Source organism: Culex pipiens, chromosome 3, assembly GCF_016801865.2.
Source record: "Culex pipiens pallens isolate TS chromosome 3, TS_CPP_V2, whole genome shotgun sequence".
Lineage (NCBI taxonomy): Eukaryota > Metazoa > Arthropoda > Insecta > Diptera > Culicidae > Culex > Culex pipiens.
The window spans coordinates 185,726,866-185,754,740 of NC_068939.1; the positions used below are offsets into that span (position 1 = coordinate 185,726,866).

The 27,875-nt window shown below is 39.2% G+C and overlaps 1 protein-coding gene across 1 annotated transcript; it reads right to left on the reverse strand.

The window, feature by feature from the left end:
* Positions 1–1,083: 1,083 nt before the first annotated feature.
* On the reverse strand, positions 1,084–27,875 carry LOC120423230 (location of vulva defective 1-like). Its single transcript, XM_039586938.2, has 4 exons — positions 27,499–27,875; positions 27,166–27,381; positions 8,005–8,302; positions 1,084–3,874 (listed from the first exon to the last, which is right to left on the reverse strand). Exons 3-4 carry the CDS (start codon positions 8,292–8,294, stop codon positions 1,870–1,872), a joined length of 2,295 nt encoding a protein of 764 aa, XP_039442872.1. The 5' UTR covers positions 8,295–8,302; positions 27,166–27,381; positions 27,499–27,875; the 3' UTR covers positions 1,084–1,869.

The window sequence follows — 27,875 nt, forward strand, 5'->3', positions numbered from 1 at the left end:
CTTGGCATCTTATCATGGAATCCAAAATTTACAACTTCATGTTTTCGCACGAAATTTACAAAAAATCAATTCTTTCTATTGGCACGTGCTCAGGGAGCCCATCACAACAACTTAAACAATGTCGAGTTGTGTAATCAATTTCAAAAATATTTCAAATTGTTCGTCTTTACTTTCTTCAAATGGTCTCAACTCAAAAACAATGAAAATAGTCTGCTTCGGAGAAAAAATGCTAATAAACTATGGAAGTCATGACGGCTGATGAAAACCATTGAAAACTAAACCAAAATTTTATAATTTAAATTCCACAAGAAATTGTCCAATTATAATAAATTTGAATACAATATTGACAAAAACAATGTTTGTAAACTTTTAGAATAATTGGGACTACAGTCTGTATAAGGAACCGCAGTTTTCGGACCACTTCAAAGCTTCAAATATGGAAATATGTACTCATTTTGCTGTTTGATGTCTGTTGTGACAGAAACCAATCAAAAATATCAAAACAATGTACGAAAACATAGCTGAAACCTAGGTACCTTTGAACCTGATAGTTGCATGAAATAGTTTAAATAAAGGCGTAAAATGACGTACACATAAAAATCACGTTCTCATTTAAACCAAAATTAAGGTTATTTTGAACATTAAAAATCAGATTTAACTTCATAATTCATACAATAGTAATAACGATCTTTAATGAAGTATCCTAGATTTTTTGCCTCTCAACTAATTGAAATTAGATGGGAGTATGGACATTCGTTGATTAAGTGATTTTCAGCATCATTTCGTTGACTTACGCTTACGCTTGACGATTTTTTAGTTCTATGTGATTTGTAAAATTTACGTGAAAATGAATTTCGTAAGAAAATATCGAGCTTGGCCATAACTATTTGTTTCTCCTTTTGCATTCTGATGATTGATTTACTAATGGGCTTTCTTTTTGGTCCATTTCACTGATTGTTATGACATTCAAATTATTCTCGAACTCTTTCCGCTTAAAATCAAAAACCATGCGTGCTTTACTTATTTTAGACACATTTTAGCGTTAGATTCCGAACTTGGACTGATTAAAATATATTTCCACGCTTCTGTTCGTTTTATTTATTTATTTATTAATGTAAAAGTATCGTATAAAATAAATATGAGTTCATATAAATAATTTACTTCCGCAGTGCAAAAAAAAACACGAAAATTCCGTTCCGTATGTACAACAATGCTGAAACAATAAAAACAATCAAAACACCGCCGTTTCTTTCACTCTTGTTTTTCTTTATTTGCCTTTTTTCCATCAATAAATTCTAGCGTTAATGCTCTCACCTCACACTCTCTCCGAAGTGACTTAACGATTACGGTGCCTGTGATAACTGGGAGGGGGGGAAACACGGCGAGTGGGTGGTGGGTGCAAACACGAATGATCCGTTCGAAATCCGACAGGCCAAAATAAAATTAAAAATAAAACATCCCCGCACAGCAGCGGCCACTCTCAACGCAAAGCTCGATACCGGTCCACCGGGTGGCAGCTGCGGCGGCGAACAAATCCGGCTCAACCCGTTTCTTTTCTTTTTGTCGGAATGCTACGAGATCAGGAGAAAATTCTCATTCTGTTGGGGTCAGGTTAAGAAGAGACTCGTTCGCAAACGACGTAACGTTTGTTTGAAATTTGGTTTGTTAATTTGATTTTTTAGGTTAAGAAAACGAGAATTTAATCCTGAAACTCGTGTTTTAAGGGAGTTGAGCGCCGGCTTCATTCATTCTATATCTCTCATTTGATCTGCACGTGTGTACTTGTGTGTATGTGTGTGTATGAACACGTGTTTATGTGTGTGGGTGTTTCTTAAATGCCGTAAGGATAAAATTATGCGAAGAACTTCTTCAATGTGCGACGGTGGTGTGGTTAAATTCTTGCTCAACGCGGTGCTGAACTCCGGTCAGATATTGCTGGAACTGGGACGTCATCTGCTGCAGCAGGTTCACGCCCATGACGAGCTTCATTTCGACGGTGTTCCGGAGCAACTGCTGCCACGTGATGGTGTGCTCGGTGGTGGGCGTCAGATCGACCTTCTCGGTGGTCACCGATTCAACGGTGGAGGTCGTGGTCGACACCGGCTTCTTTTCGTCCTCGTTTGGCACGGCGATTTCGTTGTCCAGCTCGTTTTCATCGCTGTTCGCCTGGCGCTTGCGACGACGAGGTCCGTGCTCCGGGACCGGTGCCGACGTGATGATGTCCATCATGCTGTTGTCCTGGTACACACTTCCGACCACGAACTGCGAGTGGGCCGTGTCGTAGTGAGCGTGCTGCTCCGGGTTGTGTTCTGCCGCCGAGTAGGCTGCCGGATTTGGGAGCAGCTCGTGCTCTTCGGACAGTTCATCGGCCATCTCGGACGTGTTTGGTTCCGGGGTGGTCTGGGGGGACTGGGTGGTCGATGATGTGCTCTCTGGAGTCACGTAGACCGGTGAGCTGGGTTTGGTGTAGAAACTGGGCGGAGTGTTGTAGAAGAACTCGTTGTGCGACTTGGCCTGTACGTTGCGGTTGTAAGTCGCGTACATCTCCGGAGTTCCTGCGTATGCTGGTTGCGGGGCTCGGTTTCTGTAGTTGATTTGTGGATACTTGTTGGCGGAGTAGCTCTGCACGTGGTAATTTCCATACTGATGACCCGTGCGCAGTGGTTGGCTGGTTCTTCGGCGCAGGTTGTTACGGTAGTACGAACGATCTGGCATGCCGGCGATCAGCTTGCCAAACACTTCTTCCTCGTTTTGACCGTCCTGCCCGGCGTAGTCCTCGTAGTTGGAGTAGTACACATCGTCCTTGCGGTTGGTCTCGTCCGATCGACGCAGCGCCGCAGTCAGTGGAGTTCCGAGGAAGTACGATGCCAGTCCGGCCGTAATGACCAGCCCAACCAAGCCGACTCCAACCGTTGGCATCACCTCTCGCGAGAGGTAGTTCATGATCTGCGCCGAAATGGGCTTGTTCTTCGACGGAGGCTTCTTCTCGCTCAACTTGATCAAGCCGGAGTCCTTCTCTTCGGGCTTCTTCTTCTTGGTGGCGGTCTTCTTCTTGGTAGCCGGTACGGTTGGTTTGCGCGAAGTCTTCTTCTTGGTGGTCTTGGAGGGTGAACGATCCTCGGGCAGATCAAACATGGCGTCCTTCGGTTCCAGAATCAGGAAAGTCGAGGTTTCCAGCGCATTTTCCTCATCATCGACGGCCGTAACTTCAGTGGTGGCCAATTCGGTGGTCGTTGGAGCGGGAGTTGTGGTCGTCGTAGTGGTTGTCGTCGTGGTGGTCTTCTTGGTCTTTTTGACCACTGGTTCACTTCTCACGGTAGATGCCTCAACGCGCTGCTGCTTGACATTGTCCTGCAGAGCTCCGGCGACCACCTTGAGACGGGACATTAGCTTGCTGATCTTTTCGTTCGTCTCCTGAGACACGGCCGGAGTTGTACGAGTGCTGGCGACGGGCTTCCGACGAGGTGTCGTCAACGGCTTACGTGCACTGGTGGTAGCTGGACGTCTGGTAGTGCTGGTAAACGGACGCTTCGTTGAATTGGCTTCCTTCTTGGACTCCGTTGACGTGACCGAGTTACTTCCGCTCAGCAGAACCCACGTGGACAGACCCTCCTTCGGAGTGGTCGTAGGATTCATTCGGATGTGGCCACGATCGGTGGGTTTGCTCAGCTCGTGGTGGTACTCTTCCTCGGACATGGGCTCCGCCACTCCGGCGTGAGCATTGTACATTTCATAGTGAACCATCGGCTGGTCGTTGGCTTTGCCCGATTGGTGCAACCCGGCACTGGTCAAAATCTTCGTGCTGGTCGACACCACATACCCGGACGTGCCAACCTTCGTCTTCAGTGGGACCTCGGGCCGTTTGAACAACGGGCTGCAATGAAAGTAAGTAGAGTTTGGCTCTAGAAAACGTGATCAAGTCGTGTAGAGCCACCGAGAGAGCATGCAGGTAGGATCGGTTCCGTGCGGATGTGAAGAAAACGGAACCGACGGCAGATGAAGAAATTATGAAGGGACAGGTTGTAAGCGATCATGCATTTTTGTTGTTATCAGTTAGAGAACTTCGGGCGAACGAAGCTGGGGATTAAAACGCTGGTTTTGATTTCCAAGCATGTTGGGAAATTGTTTATTGGTGAAATGTTAGTTGTTAAAAGTACTCGATTGACATGGATTTTCGTTTGTTAAAATGTCTTACATGCTACTACTACAATGTTATTAATCGCTAATAATACTATTCGAGGTTTCACAAACTAAATGTGGGGTGACTTTTCTATCATTAATCGCTACACTACGATGAGAAAGAGAGAACACGTTCACAGGATTCGAAATCAGAGTAGCCTAACTCTTGAGTTTTTTTTTCAGCTTTTGCCTCAACGTTCAATGTCGTGAAATCTAGATGGGAGATGGGTCTACGATCGGTGAGCATGCTACTACGATGTACGAGGACGTTGAGTGAGTGAGAAAATTTGAAAATACTCATTTGATGACAATGAAAGAAAATCCCAGGCCTACTTTTCCGCGCCCAACTTTCGATAGAAAACCGGACTGCCAAGACTGTAATCACGACGAAAACCCGTGTGTCACACTTAAGTCAGTCAGTAAGTCATCGGCTTTCATCTCGCTTATCTCGGGGGGATAATTTACACTAATAAATAAAAAACTGCAGCCAGCAAACTGGTTGTTGCCGCCGCCGCCGCCGGGGGTGGAAAAGAAGTAACATTAATCTCACAGCAATTATAGCATTCACCCAGGTGCGCGCTTCTGTTGTCTCTCCGCAGTACGGAATCAAATTAGCATTATTAACCAGGTGAAGTCTTCTTCTTTGTCGGGGGGTGGGAAAGATTTTCCCACACGCCAACGGTGCTAAATTGTGCACCGGAAGAAGTAGAAGCGAGAGAAAAGAAGGAAAAATCGCAACTCTAGTTTCCTTTTAATGGCGCGCCTTATCTCTTGCATTGTTCTTTCACTTTCTTCATCATTCAGGTATTTTGTTTTTCTCTTTCGTTCAACTTCTTCTCTTCTAACGGAAACTGGTGCTGCCTATCAAATGAGGAACTAATAAAACTGACAAAAAGGTGTAACACACTCACATGATGTATGGATATGTTTTGATGCTTTTTTTTTCTCTCTTTTCAGTGAACTTTTCATGAGGGAAGTGAACGAGAAAATTGGTACAGATTAATACAACAGCGCATGCAAGAAGTGATGATACAGCCCAATTTGAGAAGGGGGGTTTGGAAATATGTATTGTTTTTATGGATTAGAGCTCGATACCGGTGTTTTGCGCGAAAAAAAGGTGGAAATAGAAGAGAGAGATGCGAGAAAGGGGTGGGAAAATGCAAAATTAAGCCGACTAATGTGTTGTTAAATATGCTACTTCTTTTGGGGTTAATTATTCGCTTATCAAAGATAGTCTACACTGCTACATTTAATGTAGTACTTTCGAGGTCATCAATTCGTTGCTGGTTTTTGTCTCAGTTTTTATGCGTTTCATTTTAGGAGTTTGCAATTTTTGCGTCTAATTATTTTCGTTTTTGTGTTTGTCGGTTCCACCTGGTTATGTGGTTGCTTCCTCTTTTTAGGCAAAGGGAAATTTGATGTTAGAGAGCATTTGTCGTTTTTGTCTTTAAATGTTTTTTTTTGTCGTTTGTGTTGCGGTTCGTTTGTCGATTGGCACTTTAGGTGTTTTTTTTGTTTGTATTTTGGCGAAAGCGGTCCTTCCCTTGTCGCTTTTTCTTTGCCGTTTTTACGCACACGCGGTTGACTTTTGGCATGACCATTGCACACGGGTTTATAACCTCACTTGATGGGCTTAGTTGATGCTATAAGTGTTTTTAATTTGAAATACAGTCCAGACTCGATTATCCACAGCCCTGATTATCCAAAGTTTCTATTATCAGAAGCCTCGATTATCCGAAGTTTGGATTATGCAAAGTTTGGATTATCCGAAGGTATTCAGGTAATCCCTCGAACCGAATCATTAAAAAAAAACATTTTTCGTATTTTTTAATAAGTAAGATTCATTGCATGATGCAACTCCCATATTTGACGCCATCTTGGATTACAATTTCCAAAATCACGTTTGAGGTCACGCTCAAGGAACCAAAATAAGAGAATAATTTTTTAATGATTCGATTATTCAACTTGACATTTTTTGCAGACTTTGGATAGTCGGGTTTAGACAAAATAAAACAACTCTACCAAAAGGTACTTCCACAATCAAGCCAAAAACCCCGTGACAACAGTCAGGTCCAACTCTACCGCCCTGTCCTTTTTGTCGTAGCCGACGCAGACTTTGCCCTGTGCCCCCGGTACGGACTCAGTCGGTACGCTGGTTGGCCCCGCAAGGGTCGCTGCGGAGGTTTCCTGCCCTTTCCCACACCCCGCCGGTCATCGGCCGTCCAGCCAATGTTCGACCACATGTCGTTAAAGTCGAACCATCCGGAGCTTCCCCCGCCACTGGACGGGGCCTTCACCGGACGTTTGTACCGATGGATCGACGAGGGAATCACCGGCAGCGGTCGCTTGACCACGATCGTGCTGTAGTTTTTGATTGGCGGTGTGAATTTGGAGTACATGTACATTCCGGCACCCACTCCGGCCATGACCAGTGCCATTACGGGCAGTGATGCCAGCGCCATCACAATGATGTTCATCGGGGTCATGGCGGACAGTGCGGCCAGCATTCCGAACAGGGCGTGCGAGGTATCGGTCAGCATCGAACTGCCACCATCGTTGAGCGCGGCGTCCTCCTCGTGGGGCTTGTGCTTGTTTTTGTTGCCCGCGGTGCCAGGTCCTGTGCCGAGGCGCGTCGGTTGCATGATGTTGTTCATGAGGTTCCCTATGGGTGAGGTTAGGAAGGAGATGGGACCGGGAAAGGCTGGGGGAATCGGTGGAATCGCAGCCAAAGGATCCAATGGAGCCGCGAACAGGCTGGCATCATTCGCAACCGGAGCGGCCAACGCAGCTGAAGGTTCCGCTGCCGCACCCCCTGCTGCTCCAGCGGCCACAACTGGATCAGCTGCCACGGCAGCCGGAGCAACTGGCACCACTGGCGGAATTAGCGGAATCAGCGGTGGCGGCACAAAGCCATTTTTCGTTATCTCATCCACCCGGTTGATGGTTACCTCAATCTCATCGCAAGCCTCTTTGCCGTTCACCGAAATTCGGATGCCGTTGCATTCGATGACGGGCTGATCTTTGAGTGCTCCAACGGCGTCCGCGTAAGGATCTTTCTCCTCGTACTGATCGTCACCCTGCTGCCATCCGCTGGGCTCAAGCTGTTCAACCTGGTCATTCCAGTAGGCGGCGTCTGGCCGGTCGGGGTCTGACGCTTCCGGTTTGGTTTGCTGCTTTTCGGGCTTTTTGGTTTTATTCTTGTTCTTTTTCTTTTTCTTCTTGACGACCTGCTTGGGAGGTTCTGAATATCCAGAATTAATGGGATCTTGCTGAACTTGGTAACCATCGTTCTGCGGTTCACTCTGATAAACTACGTCCCGTTCCGGTTCGGGAGAATATCCATTGTCCATCAGGGACAACTCAATCTGTTGATTCGTATTTTCCGGATAGACCGGCTTCGTTACAATAATAATCGGAACGGGTGTCGCCGTTGGAAACGCTATGAACCCCGTCGTCCCGGCAAAGTTACCCAACAGGTGACCCGGCGTAACAATCCCATGCTGACCGGTAAAGTCAACGTTAAAAGCGTCCTGCGTCTTGTCGGACCATTTGGTAATAATCTTGTGAATAATCGGTTTCTTACGCACGTTCATATAGCTGTACTGCGGATCCCGACCATCCGGACCCGGATCGCCCCAAATCGGGCTGCTCTGAACGACGGGGGCCAACGATACCGACCGCAGCGTGTTTGGCTCCTCGACAAGGGAAGGAATCGCCCCAAAATTGCCAACATTCTCCTTTTGAAAATTAGCCAAATTTTTGAGGAAAAAATCTTTGATAATGCTTTCGCTAGACAACGGGTCCGGCTCTGCAAATTTGGTATACCTGCTATTCTGGTCCTGGGTCGTCGCCGGTGCCGAAGTTGTCGTCGTCGTAACGGGAGCCTCGGTCGTGGTTGTGCCCCGCAGCTCGAGTGCCTTCGGTTGGTCCTGTTCCCGGTTTGCTGCTGCTTCGGTGATGACCAACGGTAGCACGTTGGTGGTCGGAATCAGCTCTTCGGTCACCTCCAGAGGGTTGCTCTGGGCGTTGGATCGGTAGTAGATGGGTTCGGCATTTGGTCTCGCCAGGGCCGGCCCCACCAGCAGACACAACAGCAGTATGGGTTTGTGCTTCATCGTTGTGCCTTTTGGGAAGAGGAGTTAAGAATAAAAGAAAAGCGTATGAGTGATGCTTCTTATTTGGTAGCTAATTATCGATTGATTATTCAAAGAACTTGGTTTGGAAATGGACATCCGCCGGACACATTTGGGGATTGACGCATTATCTTATAAAATAGAATATCATTCGCCAAAATTGTATTCAATCTTGGTTTTGGGCAATGAATTCTTAATATCTACCTACTTATTGTTGCATACTCTGAAGTACCTTTTTTGTATTGCAATATATTACGTAATTATTCACTCAGAGCTAGCCGGTTCACCAACTTTCAGAGTTTAAAAAAAAGTCATACTTTTGGCTTCAAGGTCTGTACCGAAGTCACTAGAAATCAACATTTTGCAAACAAAATTGTTCTCAATAGGGTTCTAAAGCCCTATGTGAATTTGTATGTACATCGGTAAAAAACACGCTTAAAAACAATTTCTGATCACTTTTTTTTCATTTTCATGCAAAAAAATACAAGACAACATTTTATGATGGATCAACTATGGTCCCCTTGGAACGAGCTGTCAAGTTGGACCTTTTTTGTCAATAAGGGCAGCGAAGTTTTTGTTTCCTAAATTGATTCAAAAATCCATTTTAAATCCATTGCGGTTGTACAAAGGGTCATTGTACTCAGAAAAATAAGCTTTATCGTTGTGAACAATAATAAAAGCAATAAAAGCTAAATTAACACGATTTTTCAAAATAATCTTCTAAATGCAGATGAATTAAACGAGGAGTCCCGTATCCAAATCTATTCATAAGTTATAAGTTCTATTGAAATAATTACGAATTTAATTTTGACCTAAGTTCAGCACTCAAAGACCAAGACTATTAAACTCCAGCATCCCTCTAGGGTTTTCCCACAGTGTCGGAAGCGTGACTCACCGGTTGGGCTCGTCTATTTGCACCCTTCTGATCCACCACCAACAGCCAGCGAGGTGCCAACGGTTTAGTTACAGTTCACGCGTTCAACTCGAAATATAGGTCACCGAAAGGGGTGGTAGCTTCGACCGAATAAGCCTAATCCGAATCTAAGCCATTGAAAATCGCTTTTGCCACTATCGGCTGCTGCTGCTGTTGTTTTTTTTTATCTTCTGTGCTGATGCTGCGCAGCATAATTTTGTAGAAAGTACCACCTTTTTGTACCCCGAGGAAAGCCACTTTGTAGTGAGCTTCATTTTTTTTCTAGTCCCGAGAGGACCCGCGGACAGTCTCTCAACATAAACACAAACAATGAGAGTCATGCCGCCGTCGGAGGAAGTCTGAAGTGTTGTGTGCCTTATGGAAGGTGTGAATAAAGGAGTGTTCCGCTCGCCATATCTCGCAAAGTGGGTCGGAAAAAGATTCAGCAAGCTCAAGCCGTTGACCTCTCGGTCAGATGAGTACCGGTAGTGTACAGTTACTTACACTGGTCGACAAATTGAGTTTGGTTTTGGTTAGGACCTACACATATCGATTCAATGTAGATTGATGATATTTTGATCCACCTCAGAGAGAATGTTCGAGAAAGTCAACAAAATGTATCAACCTCGTTGATGCGATCTTCCCATGTTTGGCCGAACTAATCGCGCCATTCATTGCATAATTAACCGCGAAGATTGATCGAAAGAGTGGCGCACACGACGTCGTTGTCGTCGCCATCAAAGATTGAAATTACATTTTACGACCCATTAACGCCTATTTTCCAGAATCACGTGGCACCATGAGTTGCAGGAAAGTTTTTCCTTTCTTCTTGAAACCCGCTTTTTCAATTTGTACCATGATAAGCCAGTTCTTGACCTGGTCGCGCGACTAAAAAGTCCATCTTCGTTGGCCCACTTTATTGGCCATGTAAACGGGGCGTAAACACGCGCTCCTTCGCACAACATAGTGCAGGTTTGGATCTTTCTCCGTCTCTATCTTTCCTCTCAATCTTTCCCCACGCGTTTTCCTTTTCATTTTCCCCATCCTAAGCACGCACACCTGATCGATCGAAGCAGCATCGCACCACCCATCATCATCAGTCATCTTTTTATTATCTGGGTGCTATTTTCAAGTTCATTAACTGGCCCGCCTTTTGGGGAACTTGAACGGTTTTGTGTTTTGTGTGATTGGAGAAGAGTTTCCGCACGCTGCCAATCAGAGGGACGATATTTGGGTGGATTTTAATTTAAGCTAGCCGATTGGTTGTTTTTGGCTCACACAAATTGATTAATTGCATGCGCTCTTACTTTGTTGAGGGGGGAAAATAACCTTTGATTGTAACTGATGGAAAATTTTGATTGTTTTCGATATCTAAGATTCAAACGATTTTAGAAATCCAACTGCTTTCATCATTACAGCTCATTAAATATGAGATGAAGCACGTTTGATAAACAACTCAGTAAATTAGATTTTTTGGTTATAAATGTAAAACGGTGCCAACTCACACAGCAGTTGCCCCGACCCCTCTTTGATTTACGTGATACTTTGTCCTAAGGGGTAATTTTGTCCTAAGCCGAGCTCCATTTTTCGATATTTTGTGACGGAGGGGTTGTACGACCCCTTGCATTATTGAACTATCGAAATAAGACGGCTTACGCTTTCAAAATTTCTGCCATTTTTATTACTCAAATATGAATAATTTTGGGACATGTTATTTTATGGGAAATTTAATGTACTTTCAAATCTTCAATAAATATTTTTTCATCAGGAACAAAATTTTTCATTGTAAAATTTCGTGTTTTGTCTAACTTTGCATGGTTATATTTTAGAGTATGATAATGTTCTACAAAATTGTAAAACAGGCAATTACAAATAAATTTACGTCAAAACGTTTTTTTTTTTTTTGCAAAATCGCGATAACCCATGATGGTAACAAGCAAACCCCTTATGTTTAAATACAACAATTTTTTTTAAACGCATTTTTTTAAACGCAAATCTCTGAATTGCAAATGTAACATCCTGGAGCAGAACTGGTAAAATCTAATAAACACTAATTGAATTGAATTAAACGCATTTGATTTAGATCGAAAATTCTTCGAAAATGATCAACGGCTTCACCTCAAGATGAAATTTTACACAAATCCAAGAGGAGTCGGGACAACTTTTGTCGATTTCGTATGAGTTTGCAGAGAATTACCCATTATGAAAGCCTGTCAAATTTATCTGGAGATTTGTTAGGACTAACCAATGATGCTAAACTGCTGCTTTGTATTTCTTGTGATTGGGAAATCCGACACAAATTATTATCCTGGTGAAAAAAAACTCATACAATTGTCTAATGTTGTAGAGACACCCTTTAATGCTAATGAGCAATTCTCTACCAAAACCGGAAATGGATTTTATTTGTATTTTTTTGATTTGGCTCAAACTTTGTGGGGGCATATCCTATGACCAAATAAGCTATTTTGTGTGATTGGTTCACCCATACAAGTCTCCATACAATTTTGGCTGCTGTCCATACAAAAATGGTATGTAAATATTCAAACAGCTGTAACTTTTGAGTGAATTTTCTGATCAATTTGGTGTCTTGGTATTGTTGAGGACTTTTGAGAACAAAATAGGTACACGGAAAAAAATTGCAGATTTTTTTATCAACTTTTTTTTCACTAAAACTCAATTTCCCAAAATACGTAGTTTTTGATTTTCAAGATTTTTTTATGCTTTAGGGGACAAAAATCCGCAACTTTTGCGCCATAGAGAAACATGCTGAACATCTGCCGCCGAGTTATGAATTTTTGAAAAAATAGTGATTTTTGGAAAAAAAATCAAAGTTTCATGCAAAAACAAGTTTGACATTATTTTTTAATATTTTGAAATTTTTCAAATCAAGACTAGCATTTTAAATGGGCGTAATATTCAATGTTTGGCCCTTTTAAAATGATAGTCTTAATTAAAAAATTAAAATATTCAAATTCAAAATAATTTTTTCGAAAAGATCGGAAAATTTCACGAATGTTTCATGCATTAACATTGATAATCGGACCATTAGATGCTGAGATATCGTCATTAGAAAATGGTGGGTTATTTTGGTGAGATTAAGAAAACTTCAATTTTCGTGTTTCTTTTTCTTGAAGCGTCTCTATCTCAGCAACCCGAGGTCCAATCTTCAATGTTTCTTAGACAATTTTATAGCAAATTTTCTGAACTTTTCAAAAAAAACTTTTAGAAATGGTCACTTATGGTCACTATTTTTAAAAATTGAAAAACTGCAAATATTTCGCTAAAATCAAACTTTCGGTTGCTATATCTTGAAAAAGGAGCCCTTCATAAAAAAAATCTGTAAGGTACTTTTCGATTGCAAATTCCATTTTGCATTAAAAAATAATGTCAAACTTGTTTTTGCATAAAACTTCGATTTTTTCAAAAAATCACTATTTTTTCAAAAATTCATAACTCGGCGGCAGATTTTTTGACCATATTTCTCTATGGCTCAAAAGTTGCGGATTTTTGTCCCCTAAAACATATCAAAAAATCTCGAAAATCAAATATTCGTAATTTGGGAAATTGAGTTTTTGTGAAAAAAAAGCAAATAAAAAAATCTGCAAAATTTTTTTCCGTGTGCCTATTTTTTCTCAAAAGTCCTAAACAATACCTACAACTTCGTTGAAGACACCAAATTGATCAGAAAATTCACTCAAAAGTTACAGCTGTTTGAATATTTACATACCATTTTTGTATGGACAGCAGCCAAAATTGTATGGAGACTTGTATGGGTGAACCAATGACGCAAAATAGCTTATTTGGTCATAGGGAAGGCCCCCACAAAGTTTAAGTCAAATCAAAAAATAAAAAAAATAAAAATGGTCGAAATCGGCCGATTTTGTAGAGAGTTGCTCTAATGGGCATGGCTGACATTAGGTTTATGATGTGAGATTGGGTCATACAAATATGCCCCTTATACTAATCGAATCCAGAAGTGAAAAAAAAGAAGTTTTTGTGATGGTCCAAACTGGGGTTTGAACTCCCGATCAACCGCTTACAGAAAGGCAAGAGATTGGAGATTGTAGAATAGTCCAAATACTTTCGAAAAAATTAAGATTAGTCTATTTTAGAATAAGGTCCTTAAATTATGCTTAAATTTGTGAAATTATTGTTCCCAACGATGAAGCTTATTATTCAGAGTACAATGACCCTTTGAACGACCGCATGGAATTTAAAATGGATTTTTAATTCAATTTTAAAAAATTAACTTCACGACCCTACTTGTTGTACATAAAAGTTTACATAGGGCTTTAGTACCCAACTTTAGTTGCTCAAGATCACAAAATGAAAAAAAGGAAACCTTTCGAAAACTGTAGACAGTTTTGGGTCAATGCTTTTGCAAATTTATTGTTAATTATTTACATTCATTAAGGCTCCCACCTTTTTAGCGCTCAATTTCGTGCATATTTTCCGCTATTTGTCTTCAAACGGTCCAGAAAACCTAACGGTCTGCGCCGGCAAAAACGGGCAAACGACCGAAATTATCCACTTTCACAGCACACGGCAAATATCCATCAAAGTCTTCCCACAGCCGGGGCACTTGACAAAAATGAATCGTCGCCACACCTGAAATGGCAACGCTTTTACGACCCGGGAATAACCGCACGAGTCGCCGAGGTCATTGCCAAGGCCCCGGACTTTGGTGGTGGTCCCACGGTAGCACAGAACCGACGGTTGCGAATCACCGTCGCCAGCAGCTGCTTGAGAAGAGCAAAACGAAACCCTGCCGAGCTTTCACATAAAGTGGGTTAAGCACACTCACCACGAGTTGATGATTTTCAGATGAAAATTAAAGCAGAAACAAACCCCACGTTGGCGGCTTTGTCACCGTCGTCGCAGCACCGAAATTGCTGCTGGTATATTTGCCTAGCGCAAGAGCACTCCTTGAGGCGTGTAAAGGCATAACGTTCCGCGGTAGTGTTTTCCTGAACAACTTTTCTCACCCAGTTTCACGCGGAAAAGGTTTCGTTTAATGCGAGTGCGCGCGTGTTTGCCACTTCAAACTGGCGTGGCATGCGATCATCATCAGCGAGGGTAATGAATTTTCACTAGAAAATTATCATTCACAACAAGCGATGGCGGCGACGATGCCGCGTCTGGGTGGAGTCTTTCATAGGAAAATCGGCGTGGTGCCTTTTGCATACAATGCATTGCAGTTGACATTGATGGTGGGCTGGGAAGGGAAAGTGCTGCCGAGATGGTCTAGTTTTGATTGGAATTTTGGTCGGGGAGATATAATTGTTTTCAGTTGATGTTTTGTTACAGCTGACTAAGACTGGTTTTATCCCTTATTCCCGAATCCCACATTCCCGAATCCCATATCCCCGAAAATCATTTCCCCGAAAATTCCACATTCCCGAAAATCATTTCCCCGAAAGTGCCATTTCCCCGAAAATCAATTTCCCGAAATTTCCACATCCCCGAAAATCATTTTCCCGAAAATTCCATATCCCCGAATGTCATTTACCTGAATGGCCATTGTACCGAACTGTCATTTTCCCGAATTTACACATACCCGAATGGTTATTTCCCCGAAAGTTCCATTTTCCCGAATGATATTAATTTAGATATAAACTAAAATGTTTTTTAGGGATATTTTTACAAAAGTCTGACCCTAATATTAAACTCTCCTAGGTGTGTTTAAATATGAAAAAAAAACAAATAACGGAAGAAGGTCATTCATAAACCACGCGAAAACTTCAAGAAAGCGTTCAATAAAAAAGATTTTTTTTGTATAGGCACAATTTTCCAAAACGGTATCCACGTGGTAAGGATTGCACAGCAACGATATCTTTAAGCGACGACTTGAAGCGCAGGAATCAGTTTGTTCTAGATTTAGTTTAACTTTTTAGTTAAATCTAAATAGTTGATTATTGAATTACAAAATGCATTTTTTTAAATATTTCATCACCGCCATTTTGGGTTTAAAATTACTAAATCACTTTAAAGTAGTTTAGGGGTTATTACCCGAAGTGATCTTTTGACAAGGCCTTTGGATAACCGAGTCTGGACTGTATTTTGATTTTCAACTAAATGCAAAAAAGCGAAATGATTAATGTATCAAATCGACGCTGTCGTGCTATATTGTCGTTTGTCGCTTTTTGACGTTCCGAGAAAAACGCGTGTTAGTGTTTGACCTTGAATTAACGAAAAATAGAGCACGCTATGTAAACAATAACAAACACGTTTTATTTGGTTGACCATTCGGTGCATTGTCCTGAAATTTGTTTGAATTTGGTTGCTGAGGTCCGGAGTTATAATTACGAACGTTCACGGTAGTCGGACATGTACGTGTGTCAAACGCATTCTGATCTGAAACCTCTTTGGCCTGTTGTCGCACCTACAGCAATTTTCAAAGTGTGTCAAGTCAGCACGAGATGACATTTTTCGGTTTTTATTGAATATCTTAGAATTGAAATCGAATTTTGGGTATCTATGTAGGTCAAAAGATGAGGCATTGTGAGCTGCACAAAATGGCTTTCTTAATTCAATTTGGCCCAAAATCGACGTATGACAAGTTAGCATCACGCAGCTATTTAGATTTGTCAATTAGAAATATGTACTCGGCTCAAGATGTTCTCCATCTGTACATCATTTGTCATAGTCGGAGTTATCGTTGGATTCGGCGGAATCAGTTCTTTTTGAAAGGCAGTTGGAGTAACTAAATCTCAGAATCCGGAATTCGAATCCTTTAACTTCACAAACCAGGAAAATATTCAAAATTTAAGAAAAGCTGGAATAAAACGCTCGTAAAAAAAACTCTGAATTTTTTGAACGTTCAATTGAACGTTCATTGATCGCCACTTCCCCGAACCCGGTCAGGCGGGTATGTCCGTTGTCCAGAACCGCGCGCGCGGTTGTTGATACTCCTGGAATATTAGGGAAAGTGGCCATTCGGGAAAATGGTTTTTAGGGGAAGTCACCATTCGGGGATGTGGCCATTCGGGGGAAATGGATTGTTCGGGGAAATGATTTTCGGGTACATGACATTTCGGGAAAGTGTCTTTTCGGAGATGTGGCATTCGGGGATATGAGCAGTTCTCTAGGATTTCGGTCATTCGATTTTTTTTTGTATTTTTTAATCCGACTGAAACTTTTTTGGTGCCTTCGGTATGCCCAAAGAAGCCATTTTGCATCATTAGTTTGTCCATATAATTTTCCATACAAATTCGGCAGCTGTCCATACAAAAATGATGTATGAAAATTCAAAAATCTGTATCTTTTGAAGGAATTTTTTGATCGATTTGGTGTCTTCGGCAAAGTTGTAGGTATGGATACGGACTACACTGGAAAAAAATAATACACGGTAAAAAAAATTTGGTGATTTTTTTATTTAATTTTTTATCACTAAAACTTGATTTACAAAAAAACACTATTTTTAATTTTTTTTATTTTTTGATATGTTTTAAAGGACATAAAATGAAAACTTTTCAGAAATTTCCAGGTTGTGCAAAAAATCATTGACCGAAATATGAATTTTTTAATCAATACTGATTTTTTCAAAAAATCGAAATTTTGGTCGTAAAAATTTTTCAACTTCATTTTTCGATGTAAAATCAAATTTGCAATCAAAAAGTACTTTACTGAAATTTTGATAAAGTGCACCGTTTTCAAGTTATAGCCATATTTAAGTGACTTTTTTGAAAATAGTCGCAGTTTTTCATTTTTTTAAATTAGTGCACATGTTTGCCCAGTTTTGAAAAAAATATTTTTGAAAAGCTGAGAAAATTCTCTATATTTTGCTTATTTGGACTTTGTTGATACGACCTTTAGTTGCTGAGATATTGCAATGCAAAGGTTTAAAAACAGGAAAATTGATGTTTTCTAAGTTTCACCCAAACAACCCACCATTTTCTATCGTCAATATCTCAGCAACTAATGGTCCGATTTTCAATGTTAATATATGAAACATTTGTGAAATTTTCCGATCTCTTCGAAAAAAATATTATTGGAATTTTCAAATCAAGACTAACATTTCACAAAGGCCAAACATTCAATATTACGCCCTTTTAAAATGTTTGTCTTGATTTGAAAATTCCAAAAATATTTTTTTCGAAAAGATCGGAAAATTTCACAATTGTTTCATATATTAACATTGAAAATCGGACCATTAGTTGCTGAGATATTGACGATAGAAAATGGTGGGTTGTTTGGGTGAAACTTAGAAAACATCAATTTTCCTGTTTTTAAACCTTTGCATTGCAATATCTCAGCAACTAAAGGTCGTATCAACATAGTCCGAATAAGCAAAATATAGAGAATTTTCTCAGCTTTTCAAAAATATTTTTTTCAAAACTGGGCAAACATGTGCACTAATTTAAAAAAATGAAAAACTGCGACTATTTTCAAAAAAGTCACTTAAATATGGCTATAACTTGAAAACGGTGCACTTTATCAAAATTTTAGTAAAGTACTTTTTGATTGCAAATTTGATTTTACATCGAAAAATGAAGTTGAAAAATTTTTACGACCAAAATTTCGATTTTTTGAAAAAATCAGTATTGATTAAAAAATTCATAACTCGGTCAGTGATTTTTTGCACAACCTGGAAATTTCTGAAAAGTTGGCATTTTATGTCTTCTAAAACATATCAAAAAATAAAAAAAATTAAAAATAGTGTTTTTTTGTAAATCAAGTTTTAGTGATAAAAAGTTAAATAAAAAAATCACCAAATTTTTTTTTACCGTGTATTATTTTTTCCAGTGTAGTCCGTATCCATACCTACAACTTTGCCGAAGACACCAAATCGATCAAAAAATTCCTTCAAAAGATACAGATTTTAGAATTTTCATACATCATTTTTGTATGGACAGCTGCCGAATTTGTATGGAAAATTATATGGACAAACTAATGATGCAAAATGGCTTCTTTGGGCATACCGAAGGCACCAAAAAAGTTTCAGCCGGATTAAAAAATACAAAAATTAAAATTGAAGAAAAAAGACCGATTTCGTAGAGAATTGCTCATATGTCTTTTCGGGAATGTGGGTTTCGGGGAAATGTCATAGATTCCTAAGACTAAGTTAAAATGTCAGAAATGTTCATTCCCAAACTTGAGTGGCCAAATCCACTTACACGCTCTTACAAACAAGGTGATCTCGGTCCACAGTCGATCTAAATCAGTTTAAGGCTCAGTTATGGTTTAAAGTTGAACGGCTTTGAGGAGCTAAATTCTTAGAAAATTTAACGATTGCCTGATTGTTGGTATATTGATGATTTTTTTCATGAAAAAAATAGTACCCCAGGCGGAAAGTGAGATGGTGGCGATAACTTCGAACTATCTTGGCTTGTTTATTCGCATCTTGCTCTAACTCCTCGAGTTATGACGACATTTGAAACCGACTGCGAATCATTTAAAGTATATATTACTGTATTCTCTACAGTTGATATTGAGATGTTAGTGGTAGTTTTTTTGGATTTAGCAAAAAATTAGAAATTTTTATTTTTTCCAAATTTCAAATTTTGCAGCCACTGACAGAATTTTCAATTTCCGACACTAAGAATAATTTTCATATGCTTTCAACATGAGCTGATATTTTAAAGTTTAATTTTATTTATGCTGGACATTGAAATTTTCTCGTATATTTTTGAATTCTTTATTTTTTACAGAAAAAAGCATTTTTTTGGGACTTTGGAAACATGATAAATTATTTTGATGTTCATTTTTGCTTTGAACCATAATTTCGGAAAAATTGTCGCAATTACAGGAAATTATCATCAGATTTTTACAAAAACATCAGTTCGTTCCTTAAATAATGTCCCTAACAAAACGTCTTCATTGAAATGTTGAAATTCGAAAGTCGTTTTTAATAATATTGATATACCCCCTACAAAAATCGTTCCGGCACTTAAAAAATTAACGGGATCCGTATCACGACAAGATATTTGGTAGAATTTATTAAATTTCAGGACTTTGCAAAATTTTGGCTTTCGACCAGTAAAATATTTTTGAACATTTAGAAAAATTATTTTGATAAGACTTTTTGAAGTTTTACTGTGGTTTTTAGGACTTATTGAATTTTAGGAATATTTCAATAAAATTTTATTTTTAATTGAAAAAAGGCAATATAGAGACTTTGGATTTTTCGTGATTTGGAAAATTATTGTGACATTTTGGAAATTCAACGTATTCTATACAATTTTGCCTTCCTCACTGAGGTAAGGCTATAATCCTGCTCTGAAAATGAATTTTTAATAAAAGCTCGAAGACCCACCTATACATATCGACTCAGAATCGAAAACTGAACAAATGTCTGTGTGTGTGTGTATATATATGTGTCAAAATTCTTGCCAAGTTTTCTTAGCACTGGCTGAACCGATTTTGATCGAACCAGTTGCATTCGACTTGGTTTAGGGTCCCATACATCGCTATTGAATTGTTTGTAGTTTCGATAACTAGTTCAAAAGTTATGTATAAAAATGTGTTTTCACAAATACCCGGATCTCAATTATATGCATGTAAACGATGCCCTGACCCATCATCCGACCGTTGGTTAGGTAATTGAAAGGCCTTTCCAATGAATCCAAAACATTGAAGATCTGGCAACCCTGTCTCGAGTTATGACCACTTAAGTGATATTTATTTACTTTTTTGAAGCCGAATCTCACTTAAATGTATGTAAACTATGTCCAGATCCATCATCCAACCCATCGTTGGTTAGGTAATTGAAAGGCCTTTCCAATAAGTCCAAAACATTGAAGATCTGGCAACCCTGTCTCGAGATAATGCCACTTAAGTGATATTGATGTACTTTTTGGAAGCCGGATCTCACTTAAATGTATGTAAACTATGTCCGAATCCATCATCCGACCCATCGCTGGTTAGGCAATTGAGAGGCCTTTCCAATGAGTTCAAAACATTGAAGATCTGACAACCCTGCCTCTAGTTATTACCACATTAGCGCCGAGCTTCCATGGCCGTGAGGTTACGGGTTTCGCCTTGTAAGCGGAAGGTGATGGGTTCGATTCCTGTCTGGCTCGGCAAAGTCAGATCCCTTCAAAGAGTAATTCTACTCACTGGGAATACTGACCGGTAGGAGATGGGTTTCGACTAGCGGCGTGCTGGGTTTCCAATCCAGAGGTCGTGAGTTCGATTCTCGTACCGGGATGATGAAGTTTAAATACTGTTTTCTTTTTTTCTGGATCTAAAAAAAGCTGAAACCACTCATATTACCCATTTTTGGTAAGAAGTGAGGAAGGCATCAACCACATAGGTGGATTAAGTTAGGTTTTTAATGAGTTTTTCAATGTTTCAACTTTGAAAAATCTTGTTATGATGTAAGATATTCCTGAAATATTACTCATATTTGTGAAGAGAGGGGGTTGGGGGTCTGAATTGTGGCGAGGTGCATTAAAAACCAATAAAATTATTTTTGGGATCAAAATTTACTTTATGAACTTGACATGATTTTTGGAAGATTATTGTTGTTTGCCACTATTAACTCAACTTAATGTGGCATTGTTGGTCAAATAAACTCAACAAGATTGTTCGCAGATACTCCTCGAACAATTTAAATTCGATTCAATTTTGCAAACAATTGTTACCTAACCCGTTAAATCAACCTGATTATAAACCACCTGTTTAATGACAACTTCCACTGACCACAACAAAAAACAAATGAGAAAATAATCTAATGTTCCACCTGAATTAGGTCCATTCATCATAACGTTCATACAAAACGTACCGTCAATTCAGTATAGACCAAAAAAATTACACCAACAAATCGCGAGTACTTCCTGCCACCATCAAACAAGCGGGGAGAGAAAAGAGTACAATTTGCACACTTTAACCCGACGCAACACAAAAACCACACCAACGCAATCGTCGAAAATCGACACGTGAGTGTTGCAAAAATGAGCGATGCATTAAAAATTTTCGCCGCTTTCCATCAAAGACGGAATTACATCGATCAAATCGAGCAATTTTACTTTCGACGGAGAAGAAAAATGTGCTCCGAAATATGTCACCCGAATGCTTCATGGTAACCTTAATTTTGAGACGACCTGTTGTAGCGGTCGTCCACCTACAACCGGCTGTGCCACTTTTTGTCCCAACCTGTTTGACCGCCAGAGAGTGAGTGTGATTCAGTCGGAGACCAACAACAACCACAACAAACCGGGAGATCGAATCGCAAGTCTCCCAAGTTTATCGAAACAGGGGTTCGTCGCTTGTGCTACCAGAAATTCTTTACGCGTTCCAGCGACACCCTGGGGCGCTTTCTCCCGGCGATTTGAATGGGGTTTCGGAAAAAATATTCGATTCGACGGGTGTGTAACTGATGTTTTTGCTTTTTTTATAGTTCTACTGTTTGTGGCAGTGAAGTTGGCACAACGAATGAATCTGCGGCGATTCATCGAAAAACATTCAAATAGCTCAAAGTCACACCACCTGACGGTACACTGTCAGCCCCAAAGTGTTCTCCCATCAACTAGCGCCAATAGCGGAATGTTTAAATGATTTCTCTATTTGTTTTGGGATTCGTTTAATAGCCGATGTGTGCCGATTCTTCTGCGATTGATTTGTTTGTCTACTTGCCTGTGCTCACACGTATGTTGTTGTTGAAGTTGGTGTTCCACTAAAAGAAAACAACCGTTTGATAGTCGAACGCGCGCGCAATCGCGTAAGAAATGAAACGGTACCTGTTCCAGCTCATCAGTTCAACCGGCAGTGCCACGATGCGCGCCCGAGTCTGGTTCCCCAAGTTCTACACTCCACTTGGCGGCCAGCAGGCCTTTTCGGGACTCTAAGCCACCGCGCCGTGTGTGTGTGTATGGATTATGATGCGTGCGATGAGCTGTTGAGCCGTTGAGTTGCCTGTTCCGGTAGATTTTCCTATTAATTTTTGCTTTTTTTTTGTGTCCGTTGACGGCCGTGTGACCTATTTTTTTGGACCGATTGCACAAATGCTCCACAACCTGCTGCTGTTGCTGTTACGGCTGGACGGTGGAAGGCAAAAATTTGCGTTGAGTAATTGCAGCATTTGGCGAATTATAGCCTGAACGTGAAATTATTGGGTGGTTGAAGTTTGTTAGTGATATATAGATAAAAAAAAAGAAATCTTTTGCTCTCCCGACCGATCGACGATCGCCGCTGCTAACTGATCAGTCGTCGATGGATCGGACAAAATTGGCGAACAGAGACAATATAATGATATAAACACCAATATTACGAATGTTAGCGCTCGTTACTGAGCCGCGTACATCCGATATGTGGAAGAAATTTAATTGTAGATTATAGCGCATAAGTCCGATGTTACGCGAGCAACTCTTACCGCAAGTCATGCAAAACGTGTGATCAACCTTGGAAACTGAAAGCATAACCTCTTAACGATGGTTGAGATGAGAAAAATGTTATTATAAAATTTCACACGCGATTTTGCTTTTTGTATAATCATAAGTTTATAAATTCAAATTTCCTAACACTTCAGTGAATGATTTTTTATTCATTTCAGTTTGGATAAATTGAGCATGAGCATGAGCATGAGAGACCACCCATGGTTGTCCTTCTCCGTTGCTGAACAGAACCGTAATATCCTTTCAGCACTACTGATCATAGGCTTCGACGATCTAGTGGTGGTTCCCTTATCAACAGCATGTATATGAATGCGACGAACAGATAAAACACCATGATTGCCAAAACTAGATCAGTTGCGAATAGGTCACAGTCATTGGCCACCAACGGCGCCCGCCATGTCAGTTTGTAGATCTCGATTTTAAGGGACGGGAATGTTAGTTAGAGCAGGTTGCTACAAGGGCAGCTGATTTACTCTGTGCTTACACCCTACAACGCCAGGAACCTGAAAATGTGTTAGTAGGATAGGGTGTGAGGTCAGGATTCATCATAGAAGATAATGATGCGACGCAAAATCATAGTGTTTGTTGAACGGTATTATGTATTATTATACCGACGACGAACGCGAAAAGACCCTGCGACCCGACGGAAAGGCATCGCAAATCGGACTCTTTATTTATTTCAGTTTGGATAAATTTGGCATTAATAGGGAAAACTCATATGTTAGGCAAGTTAAGGATTCGGTCCTATTTTCATCTAATTTGTTGTGTCTCACTATTTAAATAAATTATTCAGCAAACTTTTTAATGGAAACTTGTTTGCTCACTTCCTGCTAACCCTTATCCTAGAATCCCACTATCCCGAATCTGTTATCTCCAAAAAATCCACTTCCCCGAAAATCATTGCCCCAGAAATTCCTCTCTCAGAATGCCCAGAATGTTTTATTCCCAATTTGCCAAATAATATAAACTGTAAATTTGTTGACATGTCGTTACTTGTGTACTATCTTGTGATACGTCCTACCTTGTTACAGCAGACGTGTAGCAACACAAAATTGTATCAACAACTAGCGAATTCAACCGATTTTGGTGAATTTTCATCAGGTTCACAATTTTACACATGTTTATGTAATATTACATACCACAATATTCCTATAATTAGTCGCAGGCTCTACACAAAAAATATAATATTACTCAAAAAAGAGGTAGGTAATATTCAACACACCAAAAATTGAACCTTCCAAAATTCTTTTTCTTTTCTGTGAAGATTTTATCTGGAGAAACCTTTTGTAAGCCTTTTGGAGAGAGTGGGAAAAATTAATCCCTGGCGATTTGACCTTTAACTCGTCAGCACGTGGGTGAAAAAATGTTCTAGAAAACTGTGTCTTATTAACATAAGGTCTATGTAGAGAACAAATAAAAAATAAATAAAAATTATTTGGATTTCTTGAAATTAAATCCTAAAATTTAAAATAATAGATTAATTTCTTTAAAAAAAAATTATCCACGTGATATCAATTATTCTATTTCTAAATAATTAAATATGTTATTTCCTTTAAGTGTCTACCAATTTTCAGGTCTTCGCAAAAGGAAAACAAACAATGGAAACTGTACTCGAAGCAGTTTACTGGTTACTAGCCGAAATGTTTAAAAAGTATCATGACATATTTTTAACTTATATCGATGGTTCTTGTTGCATTTGATCCGAAAAGATCTTAAGAGTAAATCCTAATCCATAATAGATGCATTTACCCTTAGTTGCATTAGGAAAGGCATTTAATTTTTTTCCTTGATGTTCTTTGAAATTATTTGTGTCAAGTAGTTTAACACAATAGCCGTTGAAAATTGTTTAATAAAATCTTTAATGATTAGATTGAGGCAAAAATTGAAAAAAAAATTTGAAATATCAAGCCATGATATTATTGAATATAAAAAAGAGTTACAAAATGCATTTTACCCTTGCCCAGTTGTTTTACAATCATTAGTTTACAAAATATCTAAGTATTGCCGACATTGTTTTCGCCGAGCAAATGATAAGATTTCTATTTCCATTAAAATTCTGAAGTTTAAGAAAAAAAATTTGGCCTCAATTTCTCAGTCGGACGAAATAATCTTGAAAAAAAAATTGCGACGGCCCAATTTTCAAGGCTTAAATTTTTTTAAGAAATTTATTCTTGAACTAAAGTATTAATTCCAGAGATTTTTCTGAATCAAATGTAGTTATAAGAATCAAATAAGGCTATACAATTTCTATGCCCCTCCCCCTTTACAATTTCCCTAAAAAAAATGAGAAGGGGGGGGGGCGAAAACATATTGAATAAAATTTTTGTTTGTTTTAAAATAAGGAACTTTTTTTTCAAATTTTGAATTCATCAATTTTTTAATATTTAGGAAATTTATAACAGTAGCATAAGGCCGTTGCAAATATTTTTCAAAGATCAAACCCCTCCCACCTCCCTCGCTTCAATATTAGCTAAAAAAAACTCAAAATGTCAATGAAAATAGACTTGCAATTAACAGAAAGTAATTGAACATGCATTTTCCTGCGTTGATATTCATTTTTAGCACGATTGAACAGTTAAAAAAGATTTGAGATTTGGTACAGTACCGTAAAACGGGGTGACTTTGATAGGTTTGCGATTTTTCCGCAAAATGAAAAGAACAATTAAAATACGTACGGAATAGTTCTTCAAAAAGAACTATTCATAAAATTTTGAAAAGTTTAAAAAGTTGGTTAACTATAGTTACGAAGATGTTGATAAAATTCATTATTTTAAACTTCTCAAAGTGTCATTATTTTCTCAATGAACATGATTTTGAATCGGAAAACGGAATGCATTTTCGGATTCTTTGGACAAGTTTCCACTAGGAGAAGGTTAAGTTAGTAAATAATAAATAATATGTGTTTTTGAAACACAATTAAAACTAAATCTCCAAATTTATAGGCAATTTCAATTGAACAAATTTCATGTGAAATGTGAAAACTTTTGATTCGTCTTCGAATTTAGTATGAAATGCAATTTAAATCGATAGCTTTAAAAACAAAACAAATTTTAACAAATTTCTGGCAAAATTCCGACTTTATATCAATTTTACCTAAAATTTATATCTTTTTTGTTAAAAAGCTTATAAACTTAGTTAACTAAATATAAACATGGATTTTTTTTCTAAAAACTATATCAACTACTTTAGTGATGGTACAAATAAAGTTTGAACATCTTAAATATAAAAGTAAAAGTAAATCTTTCCCAGTTCCTGAGGGGAACACCCTTGAAGAGTATCGGGCCCGGCATTTACAAAGCGGATTCAGTGGCAGTTTCTTTCTCAACTTAATGTTAACATGGTAAGGTTAATGTTAACATTCCATAGGTCGCCTCCCTAAGGTGTCGTGATAAGGTCCAGTTTGTGACGATACACTACCTTCCCTTTACTAAGCAATCGAATCCAGAAGGGAAAAAGATCACCAGTTGTGTTGGTCCGAGCCGGGATTTGATCCCCGATCTACCGCTTACGAGGCGGAAGCGTTACCACTAGACTACGTGGCTCGGTCACATCTTAAATATGATTACATCGGTTACATCTTAAATATGATTAAAGTAAAAAAAAACTATAACTATCAAAGTCACCCCGGAATTTAAACTAATAATTTATAACGTAATTATTTTTCTAAACACTATCGGAAAAACTTTTTTTCCAAAATAGTGCATGAACTTGGTGTGGCGTACCCCAGTATATGTTTAAGAAATAATAATCTTTTACTGTTGGAAAATATTCCAAAACCAAATTGAAATCCTATCAAAGTTAAATCGCTTGAAAAACAAAATATGAACTTTCAAAAATCTGTTTTTAAATTGTTTTCAAAAACGGCATTTGACAATAATTACAAAATGTTGGGCATTAAAAAGAAAAAAAAAGATATTTCAGACAGATTAAACATTTCTAAAAACACGTTCATTGAAATGCTGTAATTTGTTTACATATCTAGTACAAATTAATTTCAACATTCGGATTCTACACATTTAAATAAAATTCTCAAACGTATAAATTTTAATCGAAAAAATCACTTGTTTAAAATACATTTTAAATGATTACTTTACCATTTTTAATCAAATTGGAAACGTTTTGCTTTTTTATAATTTTGGGAGAAACTTAGATTAAAATTAAAATATTAACTAACCCATATTAAAATGTGTTTTCATTTCGTAGATTTTATGACTTCATATTTTTCAGATCATTCAAGATCAAGATTTTTTTTATGTGACACAGCAAAGTTATCAAAAATGATAGAGTATAATGTATACGAAAACATTTCTAAAAAATCGACTTCTGACCCCATGAAAGCTACAAGGAAAACCCCGTCTTAATCATAATAACGGACAACGGTTCCCAAATTATAAGCCATGACCTAAATACGAGCCCCGGGCGCGTTCAGAAGTCGATAATCAAAAGTTGTCACGACATCCCGAATATTATAACGTTGAAAAAAACGCAACGCAACCATTAGCACCTCTCACACTTCCGTGCGTTGAACCTGTCCGCGTGTTGTCCACATCACACCAGAGATCCAGGTTGATTTGAATGTGTGGCTCGATTCTAGTTCAGTTCTTACCGTTATTTTTCCTCCACTTGTCCACTCTCGTGGCTGGTGCGCCTCGGAATGCGATGCGCTTCACAGGCTCCCCAAGAAACTCGCCAAACTGCCTTTTCTTGGTCTTCTGGGCCTGCCTGCTGACGCGCGCGCGAGTTGTTGAATTGTGGATGCTGGGACAAGATGATCTTCGAGTGCTGGACCTTATTCCGTCCGCTCAACAACTCTCAACAACAACTGCAAGAAGTAGAAATTTCCTCCTTGAAACTGTTGGTACACACGTACAAGCACACACATACACACACACACTCACATTCACACTCGCAAGCTGATCAATCACACCAAAAATTATACCTCTTGTCTTGAATCGCAAAAATGTAATTTGGTTCACCACTTTTCCTCGTTTTTCCACACTTTTTTTTTGCAACGGAAAAATCAAACACAACTGAATCCACTATTCTTCCTTTTCAATTCTTGGTAACGGTTATCTTTTGCCAATTCCGCAAAGATACCTCCAGAACGGAAGCAAATCACCCAACAAAAAAAAATGCACTTTTTCGTAAATTCTTCCTGCCTCCCACGCGGCCACCAAAAAACCCCGAGGAGGATGCCACGACGGCTCTGGCTAATGATGAATATGATGCAACGCAAAACGGTTGCTGTAACCGGCTGCCGGAATCGGAATCGGAATGCGTCCGCTCGCTATGAATTGTGTCTTGAGACTGGACGGC

What these genes read in the sequence shown, in the direction of transcription:
- LOC120423230 (XM_039586938.2), bottom strand. Translation starts at nt 8,294, where the DNA reads ATGAAGCACAAACCCATACTGCTGTTGTGTCTGCTGGTGGGGCCGGCC. An exon ending in ACCCAGGACCAGAATAGCAG is followed by an intron (nt 3,875 to 8,004) that starts GTATACCAAATT and finishes CTTTCATTGCAG; the next exon opens with CCCGTTGTTCAAACGGCCCG.